The following is a 9,443-nucleotide window of genomic DNA, read 5'->3' as shown; positions in this document are numbered from 1 at the left end:
TTTTGGGGTTTTGTTCTTTTTTTATTCCAACGGGGACTGGGGTGTGGCAGGGGGAGGGATGGGGGCCCAACTGACCCCCTCCCTGTGGGGGTCTCATAGAAATTCCGAGGTTTCTCCCCAAAAAAAAGAGAGAAAGAGAAGAGCTGAGGGGCACCAGGGAACACCCATCTGCCCAGAGGCCTCCCACTTCTCCAGAAGTGGGGAGGGCTGCGTTAAGTCTTGGGGAGCCCGAGCAGTCCCAGGATGGGGTTCTCCCCGCGAACTGCTTTCCGCTTCCGGGAACAGCCCCTGCAGTCCTCGGCCCCTGGAGTCCTCGGTTCCTGCGCTCCTCTTGTTCGCAGCGGGGGACGGAGTGCGGGCGTCCGCGGCACCCTCTGGCGAGTCCACTAGGGGGCGCAGGCAGGTTCCGGAGCCGAGCCTCAGACTTCACCGGGAACCAAAGGCAAAATCGCGGCGTCCGGCGCGCGGGGGCACAAGTCCCGTCCCTCGCCCACCAAGGAAGCGAGGGCGGCCGGGGCCTGGGGCGAGCCCAGTCCCTGCGGTCAGTCCGGGCGCCCGCCCGGCCCCGCCCATGATCACTCGTGCTCGGCCAGCTCGCGGGGGCCGGCGGGGCCGGGCCGGGACCGGGGCGGGCTGGTGGCTTCAGCGGGGGCGCCCAGGCCACGCGGGGGCGCGCCGGCTCCGGAGGCCCGCAGCGCCTGGATGCGCCGGCACTCCTGACAGACACGCACGTGGGTGCAAGGGGTGGGGGCGGGGGGCCGGGCCCCGCCGGGCGGTCCCGGATCGTCCAGGAGGCGCTGGGGGCCCCCGTGCGCGCTGCCAGCATCCCCGCCCGCGCCGGCGGAGTAGAGCTTGCCGTTGCTGAGGCGCATCTCGCGGACGGCGCGTAGCGACAGCAGGGCCCGGCTTGGGCCTCCCGGGCGCCGGCGCCGGCGAGAACGCGACGTCTTGCGGCAGGACACCGCGTGCCGCAGCTCCTGCAGCATCTCCTGGCACACCGACACCTGGGGGCGGCGCGGGGCGCGGTGGTCACTGCCTGCGACCTCCTTGCCGCCGCCCCTCGCCGCTCCTTTCCCCTCTGATCCTCTCGGAAACCTCCACACCCTCCTGCTCTCCCCGCCCCACCTCTGTGTTCACCTCTCTTTCTCTTTCCTGCAAGCCCTTTCACCTCCTCTCTTCCTTCCACCCTTTCCTCATTTCCCATTCTCTTCCCTCACAATTCCCTTATTTCCCCGTGCTCTTCCTGTCTCGTCTCTCCACCTCTCAACTCCTGTCTCTCCTCCACTTCTCGCTCCCGACTCCATTCTTCTTTGGATTTGTTCTTAAATCTGCCCTTCACCTCCGATCCACGCTCCTCTCTTCCTACTCCTTCCTCTTGCCTTTTCACTCGAAAGTTTCTAACTGCTTCTAGTCCTTCCCTCGTACACGTTCTCCATCCTCGGCCACTGATTCATGCACGCACTATTGCCAGACGTATTTGCTGACCACCTACTGTGTTCCAGGCACTGTTTCAGGCACTGGAGATACAGCAGAGAACAAAACAGACAGAAGTCCCTGCCCTCATGGAGGTTATATTCCAGTGTGCATAGACAAAACATAAATATGTAAATATAAGTTGTATGTTAGATGGTGATGAGTGCTTTGGAGAAAAATTAAATTGGGAAAATAGGTGGGGGTGTGGGTGGGGAGTGATGCTGAATTTTGAGATGGGTCCTTAGGGGAGACTCATTGAGAAGAGGAACTGCAAGTAGACAAACGCAGTGCAGGATGAGCTGCGTGGGGCCTGGCAGGAGGGAAGGCAGACCGTTCAGCTGGTTACCGGTGTGAGGTGCTGGAGGAATATGGAGCAGGTCAGGGTGGCCAAGGTGCAGTGGGCAAAGGGGAGAGGGAGGAGGCGAGGTCAGGGAGCAACGGGGGCCGGCTTGTGTAAGGCCCAGAGGCCACGGTAAGGGTTTGGCTTTTACTCTGAGCCAGACGGGAGCCACTGGAGAGTTTTAAGCATAGGACTGCTGTGCTTTCACAGGATCACTCTGGAGCTGTGCTGAGAACAGACTGTAGGGAGGCCAAGGGCAAGAGCAGGGGGCCCACTAGGAAGCTGCTACAGTCACCAGAGATCAGATAGAGGGCGTGAGAAAGAGGGAGGAGTGAAGGGTGACTCCACATATTTTGGCCTGAGCAACTGGAATGATGGCATTGCCTGATGGGTGGGCAGGAGCTCTGTGTTGGCCACATGACGTCACGCACTACCTGGTGGACATCCACGTGGAGATGTCAAGTATGGAGCTGAATTTACAAACCGTGGGTTCAGGGAGAGGTCCCTGTAAGGGATACACATTTGAGGGTTATGCTGCCCCTGGGGTGTTCACACCCTTGTGTACTCCCCTTTGCCTTTGTATGAGGTTCACTCTGTGACCAATAGAATAAGGCTAGGTCAGCTGACATTTTGGCTTCTTCCTGACTCTCTCTTGCATCACTCGCTCTGGGGAAACTCAGCTGCCACGGCGTGAGGACACTCAAGCGGCCCTATGGAGAAGTCCCTGTGTGAAGAACCGAGGCCTCCTGCCAACTGCTATGTGAATGAGTGTATTTTTATTCTCTCTATCTTAGGATGTTTTGACATCTGAAACATCTTGCTAGCCAGGGAGAGACTGCCCTCCCAGAGCTAGCCAATTGTTAGGGATAGCAAAGGGCTGGGAACCTGCCTTTCACATGAAAACCAACCAATCCTGAGTCTATACACCCCCTTTATCTGACTCTCACACATTAAGCCAATATTTCCCCTGCCCTAAATCAACCCAGGGCCAGGTACCAGACAATTAGAGACCACCCCTGTCGTCCAGAGCCTGCTCACAGTACGCACACTGCCCAGTCCTAAGCCGTTTCCTTAGCTGCCTTGCCTTTCTCATGGAAACCCCAGTAAAGGCTCTGCCCTAGGTTTCTCTCTCCCTTCTTCTGCCTCCTGACCAAATCTGGTGCTTTCCTTGTGGCCCTATGTGGCGTGGTAGGCCCCTCCTGTCAGGTAATGTAAGTAATAAATTCTTCTTTCACTGGCATTGGTCTCTTCTGCTCAGTCACTTCCATAAATTAAAACCCCACAGGTACATTTTGAGACAGTAAGCCATCCTGGAAGTGGATCCTCCAGCCCCAGTCGAGCCTCCAGACAACAGCAGCCCCAGCCAACATCATGACCATGACCTTACCAGAGACACTGGGCAGCCAGAACCACCCAGCTAAGCTGCTCCCAGATTCCTGACCTAGGGACACTGTGAACTGATAGAAGTTTGCTGTTTTAAGTTGCTAAATTGGGGGATAATTTGTTACACAGATAAATAATACAGGAGTCATCAGCATACAGATGGTCTTACAAACCATTTGGCTGGATGGGATCACCAAGAGAAGGGAGAAAGAGAAGAGAAGAAGTCCAAGGATCGAGCCCTAGGGCGCCCCAACAAAACAGTGCCCGAGAGGTAGGAGGAAAATGAGGCAGGAGCAGGGAAGAGAGCATTGTGAGGAGAGAGTGATCGGCTGTGCTGAAGCCCATGGCTGCCTCACGATGATGAGGCCGGAGACTCAGGCGCTGGATTTCAGATGCGGAGGTCACTGGTGGCGAGACTGGCTTCAGAAGAGAGGTGGGGACAGAAGCTGCATGGGAGTGTGTCCAAGAAGGAATGGGAGCACAGAAACTGGAAACAGCAGAGGGACACACCCTGTCAAGGCTACAACAGGAGGGGAGAAATGGGGTGGTGACTAGGAGGGGAAACGGGTCCAGAGAGGGTTCCTTGAAGATGGGAGAAATGACAGCACATCTGTACGCTGCCGGGCTGGATCCAGTAGAGGGAGGAAAGCTGATGATGCTGGAGGGAGGGCGAGCACAGCTGAGGCACGTCCTGGGGAAGGCGAGGGAGGAGGAGACAGGGCGCATGCGGAGAAGCCTTAGCGAGGAGCGTGGATGTTCATCTAGAGTCACTAACGGGGCGAGTGGAGAAAGCATGAGGGTAGCTGGATGTAGAGGTGGGGCTTGGCATGCTTTCCGACTCCTCTGCTTTTCTCAGGCCAGGAGAAGCAAGGTCATGGGCTCAAAGCAAGGGCGGGGGAGGGGCTGGAGGCTGGCAGAGAGAGGCAAAGGTTGGAATCGCGGAGGAGCACGGGGGCCCGCGGGGTTAGCATTGGAGTATGGCTGGGCTGAGACCGGCCAGCAAGTCTGTCTTCCTGCTGTCGCATTCAGCTGCATTCTCCTTGCCCCTGTCTCTCCTCCTATTTCTTCTTGCTTTACCACCTCATTCTTTCCCCATATCCTTCTCTCTCTGCTCCTCCACACTCCTTCCCCTGCATCCTCATCTCTGCCTGCGCCCTCTTCCCCCTCTGTCCTTCCTCACGTCCGTGGACCCTCTCTACCGTCTTCCATCTGCTCTCACCTTTTTTTTTTTTTTTTCTGGCCGCACCGCGGCTTGTGGGATCTTAGTTTTTTCCCCCATCAGCGATCAAACCTGGGCCCTCTGCAGTGACAGCGCAGAGTCCTAACCGCTGGACCGTCAGGGAGTTCCCTGCTCTCACCTCTTCATGGACCTCCTGGACCCCTGGAGTCGCTCCGATCCTCTCACGTCCCCAGCTCCCAGCCCCCCAACCCTCGCATTCCTCCAGTAACGGCTCCCAATGCCATAGTGTTCACACCCCCTGCCCCTGGGGTCCCACTTCTTCCCACACACCCTTCGCCAGCCCCCTCACCTCTTCTGACTCTGCCGACCTCCGCGTGGACCATATGAATTCCATGACTGCCACGAAGACAGCAATGATGAGGCCACAGATGAGCACGACAAAAATGCCGCCGATGTTCTCCATGCCCAAGCCTGGGGGTGGAGGGGGAGAGCCAGGGGTCGGGCTGCGTGGGCCAGGGGTGGCAAGGGGCCTTTGGGAAGGGCACGGCGTGCAGGGGTGGCTGACCTTTAGCTCGATGGTCCTCTTCCTTGGGGCACCGGCTCCCCTCCCACCACTTGCGCTTCAGGATCTCCAGCCGGTTGTTCTCCTGAAGCTGCAGAATGGCCAGTGTGATCTCATCCCGGAATGGGGAGCCTGGACCGGGCACACGGTGGGGTGGAGAGTCATCGGGACCCTGGAGCCCTGCCAGCCCAAGCCCCAGATGTTCCCTCCCCTCTGCAGCTGCTCTCCTCCCACCTCTGCAGCATCCCCAGCATCTTCCCTGTCCACCTTCAAATCTGACTACTGCTCGCCACCTCCCCTGCAACCACCCCTGGGCCAAGCCCCCACTTGTCACATTTGTCACCGTTCCCCTCTCCCTGTGCCCCCCCCTCACTCTCTCCCCGCCAGGCTCTTCTCAACACAGCAGCCAGAGGGACAGTTTCAGAAACACAGCCAGAGATCACGCCTCTCTGGTGCTTAAAACTCTCCAATGGCTCTGTCTGCAGCTAGAAAAAAAAATCTTCAAATGTTCAACAAGATTCTGCGTTCACTGGTCCCACCACCTGGGGCTCCCTTAAGACCTTTGCCTCTGCCTGGAATGTTCCTTCCCTCACTTCCTCAGGACGCTGCTCACAGGGTGCCTCAGGGGCTCTTCTCTAACTCTATTTAAAATGACAGCAAGCACCCCACTCCCTGTCCATCTCTTCCCCTTATTTACTTCAGAGCAGTTGACACTGCTTGACATCCCATTATAAAGCTATGTGTTTACTGTCTGTCTGCACCCCTAGTAGACGGCTGGAGGTGAGAGCCGAGCAGCTAGCTCCCTGCTGTGGCATCCCAGCACCCAGAGCAGTCCTGGCACACAGTAGGACATCAGATCTGCCAAGTGAACGGATCCCCAGCCACACCTCTCCTCTGCGTGGCCCCAACCCTGGACCACCTCTCTCCTCTCTACCCTCAGATCCTCCCCTTAAACCGTCCTTGGGCCCCAAACACCCCACCCATATCCTACCCTCTACTCATTTCTTCATTTACTACTATAATTCTTGAGCATCTACCAGGTGCCAGGAACTAGGGATGCAGGCAGGTGGGGTGATTGGTATTTATCAGGCACCTACTATGTGCCAGACCCTTGGTCCGCAGAAGCGTATTTAGTCTCAGAACAATCCTGTGAGGCGCGTTACCACCCTCATTATCTGCGTGAAGCAGGCGACACTCCTGCCTGAGTCAGGGAGGAAGCTGGGATTTGAATCCAGGTTGCTGTGGCTCCAGAGCCTGTCCCTCAAAGCACCAGGCTATACTGCTTCCCTGATACAGCACTGACCCTACCACAAAGCTGCTAAGATTTGGGGTAATTTGTTATGTAGTCATAGCTAAGAAATGCAGTGGTCATCAGAATATAGGTGGGTTTAAAAGCCGAAATGCCAAAATTTGGTGGCAAAATTGGTGGTGAGTTTCCAGCACCAAGCCCTGGAAAAGCATGTCCAAGTCTCCCTAGCAGATCCATCCATCATTCTTCCTCCCTCCCTCCTTCCCCCTCTCCCTCCCTTCCACCCATCCAGCAACATCCATTATGTTGCTGGAACACCTGCTCTGAGCCAGGCTGTGGGTTTGGTGCAGAGAATATGAAGTAAATAAAACCAGGTCCTCACCCTCGAGGGGCCCTCGGACCAATGGGGGAAGGCAGCAAGCCTCACGGCTCACACGCACTGACTTGTGCACAGTATCACCGGGTTCTCCCAACAGCCCTCCAGGGCTGGAGCTGATCGTTCCTAGGCCTGTTTATATGCAGGTGGAGGGTGCAGAGGCTCAGGGAGGTGGCATCACCTTCCCAAGGTCACACAGCTAGGAGGCCACACACACACCCCCAGCCTGCGCGGGAAGGGCCTGGCCTGCCCCCTGGCCTGCTCACACAGCTTGGTTCCAGCTGCCTGGGGACCCACGGCCTCCCACCCCACCCCACTGCCGCCGTACCCAGCGGCATGCCGATGCCGTAGCCCTTGGTGTCGAGGAGACCCCCGATCTGGGTGAGGTTGCAGTTGAGGCGCCGGTGGTACTCGTTCATGGTGGACTCGAGCAGGAAGGCGTAGCGGGAGTTGAGGACGCGGGCGATGCCCTCCTCTGTGCTCTTGACAAACACGCTGGGCTGCTTCGACTGCATGTAGTTCCACATGCGCTGGTACGTCTGGTACCGTGAGTTCTGGGCAGAGGGCGCATGAGGGGAAGACGGGTGAGGGTCTTTCCACCCCTGCCTTTCCCCTGAGCCCTGTCCCCTGCCCTCTAGAAAGTCTCCCTCAACCCGAGAGAGCGGGGAGACCAGAGGAAGACAGGAAGAGCCAAAGACAGAGGAGACGCACAAGACAGACAGACTGCTCAGGGCCAGATCCAAGCCAACCCCACACCCACCAGCCCAGCGAGGATCCTGAGGACCGAAGGCTTGGGAAGACGCAGCCACAGCCTGTTCTTCAACCCTTTTTCTCTCTTCCACCCCTGGGCCTGGGCTTGGCTTGACACCCAGCCCTGTCTTCCCAGTGTTCCCAGGCCTTATTCAGAGAAGCTGGGAGCAGATGCTCAACCATATATCCCAGGGCCCAGCCTGCTTCAGGGAGACCTGCGTCCAAGCCAAACAGGACAGCTTACTTCCTACGGGCCCCGTGGGAACTTTCTGAGGAATGCACTGCCCTACCCTGGGCTGCTGTGCACAGCGGGGATCCCGAAACCAAGCCTGGGTGGCTCCGGGGGCCCCACCTGAAAGAAGGTCATGGTGGAGCCAGCGTGGATGGTGCCATACTCAATGTTGGTCTGGTCCGCCAGGTCGTCGGCCGACTCCACAGGCACCTCCATGCGTTGCACGGTGAGGAAGGCAGCCAGGTTGGCCGTGTAGGAGGAGATGATGATCAAGGTGAAGGCCCACCTGAGGGGGGGGGAGGGGTGAGCTACAGGTTGGAGCCACCACTGCCACCCTGCCCCTGTGGCCATGCGCCCCACTGGTGGTGCCCCCCTCAGTGACCCCAGCATCTAGAAGGCTGACTGCTGACTAGTGGAGGGGCTGGGAGCATGGAATCTGGAGCCAGATTCGTTGGGTTTCAAATTGCTTTCAGAGGGCTTCCCTGGTGGCTCAGTGGTTAAGAATCCGCCTGCCAATGCAGGGGACACGGGTTCGAGCCCTGGCCCGGGAAGATTCCACATGCCATGGAGCAACTAAGCCCCGTGCGCCACAACTACTGAGCCTGTGCTCTAGACCCCGCGAGCCACAACTACTGAGCCTGCGTGCCACAACTACTGAAGCCCGTGCGCCTAGAGCCCGTGCGCCGCAACAAGAGAAGCCACCGCGATGCGAAGCCCGTGCACCGCAATGAAGAGTAGCCCCCGCTCGCCGCAACTAGGGAAAGCCCGCGCGCAGCAACGAAGACCCAACAAAGCCAAAAATAAATAAATTAATTAATTAAAAGAAAAGAAACGTTGATTTCCAAGGCAGAGCTGTCCTGAACCATGACGAGCCCTTGGGTGTGGCGGCAGGAGGCTATGGCCCGTGTGGACATGAGATGAGGGGCCCAGGAGGGGAGTTCTGGCCGAGCTGCTGCTATTCAGGGGGCGGCCAAGTCCCTAGAGCACTGGCACCCACCCCCACCGCCCTACCACCGGCACTGGCTTGCTGAATCACCAGGCCGAGGTCACATCTGGAGATTAAGAAACATCTGTTGAATGACTGAATGTGGGGGAAGACTCGGGGTGGAGACAAGAGTGAGCCTGGGGTCAAAGGGGTCAAAGGTGAGAGAGGGGACATGACTGGGGGCTTCCTGGGTGACAGCGATGGGAAGGGGCAGAGAACACCCAGCTGGGGAAGAGGGTCCCTGACTGAGGAGCAGAAGGGATGGGCTGTAGAGAGTTGGTCACTGGTCCCCCACCTGACTGGGGGACTCGGCCAGATTTGCCACAGCGGGTCCCTTCATGCCCTCTCAGCCACCTCCTCACACATGCCTCCCTCTCGTGCCTGGCTGGAATGCGCCTCCCTCTCTCTTTGGCAGGCATGCCTCTGTTTGCACCTTCAGATGAAACAGCCTAGATGGCACCTCCTCAGAGGGGCCCTTCCCGAGCACCCTCATTCTCTACTGTTCTCTTTCACTGCACCCTGTTTGGTTCTTCAATAGCGCAGTTTACATACATCTGATACATCATTATATTAAAAATGTTAATAAAGTTTAGTCGGGGTGTGTGGTAGGCAGAAGAAAGGCTTGCCCCCCAAAGATGTCTACATGCTCATCCCTGGAACTTGTGAGTATGTTCCCTCACAGGGTAAAAGGGTCTTTGCAGATATGATTAAGTTGAGAGTCTTGAGATGGGGAGATTAGCCTGGATTATCCTGTTGGGCCCATGGAATCACAAGGGTCCTTATGCGGAAGAAGGAGGTCAGAGTCAGAGAGAGAGATTTGAAGACGTTATGCTGTTGGCTTTGAAGATGGAGGAAGGGGTCAGAAGCCCAGGAACGCAGGCGGCTTCTAAAAGCTGGAAAAGGCAAGGAAATG

General features: G+C 57.6%; 1 protein-coding gene across 4 annotated transcripts in view; it reads right to left on the bottom strand.

Moving 5' to 3' along the window:
- The window catches only part of GRIK5 (glutamate ionotropic receptor kainate type subunit 5), a 51,659-nt gene continuing 42,216 nt past the window's right edge, over positions 1-9,443 (bottom strand). For 3 of the 4 annotated variants that reach the window (XM_029211164.1, XM_029211184.1, XM_029211193.1), the window contains 5 exons: positions 7,666-7,831; positions 6,892-7,117; positions 4,942-5,070; positions 4,726-4,847; positions 8-1,004 (listed from right to left, as the gene is read on the bottom strand). In XM_029211164.1, coding sequence (XP_029066997.1) covers positions 576-1,004; positions 4,726-4,847; positions 4,942-5,070; positions 6,892-7,117; positions 7,666-7,831 — 1,072 coding nt within the window. In that variant the 3' untranslated portion in view covers positions 8-575. Of the gene's footprint in view, positions 1,005-4,725; positions 4,848-4,941; positions 5,071-6,891; positions 7,118-7,665; positions 7,832-9,443 lie in introns of all 4 variants that reach the window. The other variant, XM_029211173.1, reaches the window with a different exon arrangement.

This window comes from Monodon monoceros, unplaced genomic scaffold, assembly GCF_005190385.1.
Source record: "Monodon monoceros isolate NGI ecotype Baffin Bay Population unplaced genomic scaffold, NGI_Narwhal_1 Super_Scaffold_10, whole genome shotgun sequence".
NCBI classification, from domain to species: Eukaryota; Metazoa; Chordata; class Mammalia; order Artiodactyla; family Monodontidae; genus Monodon; species Monodon monoceros.
Note: the sequence above shows the minus strand (reverse complement) of the source record. Positions and strands in the feature narration are given on the sequence as shown.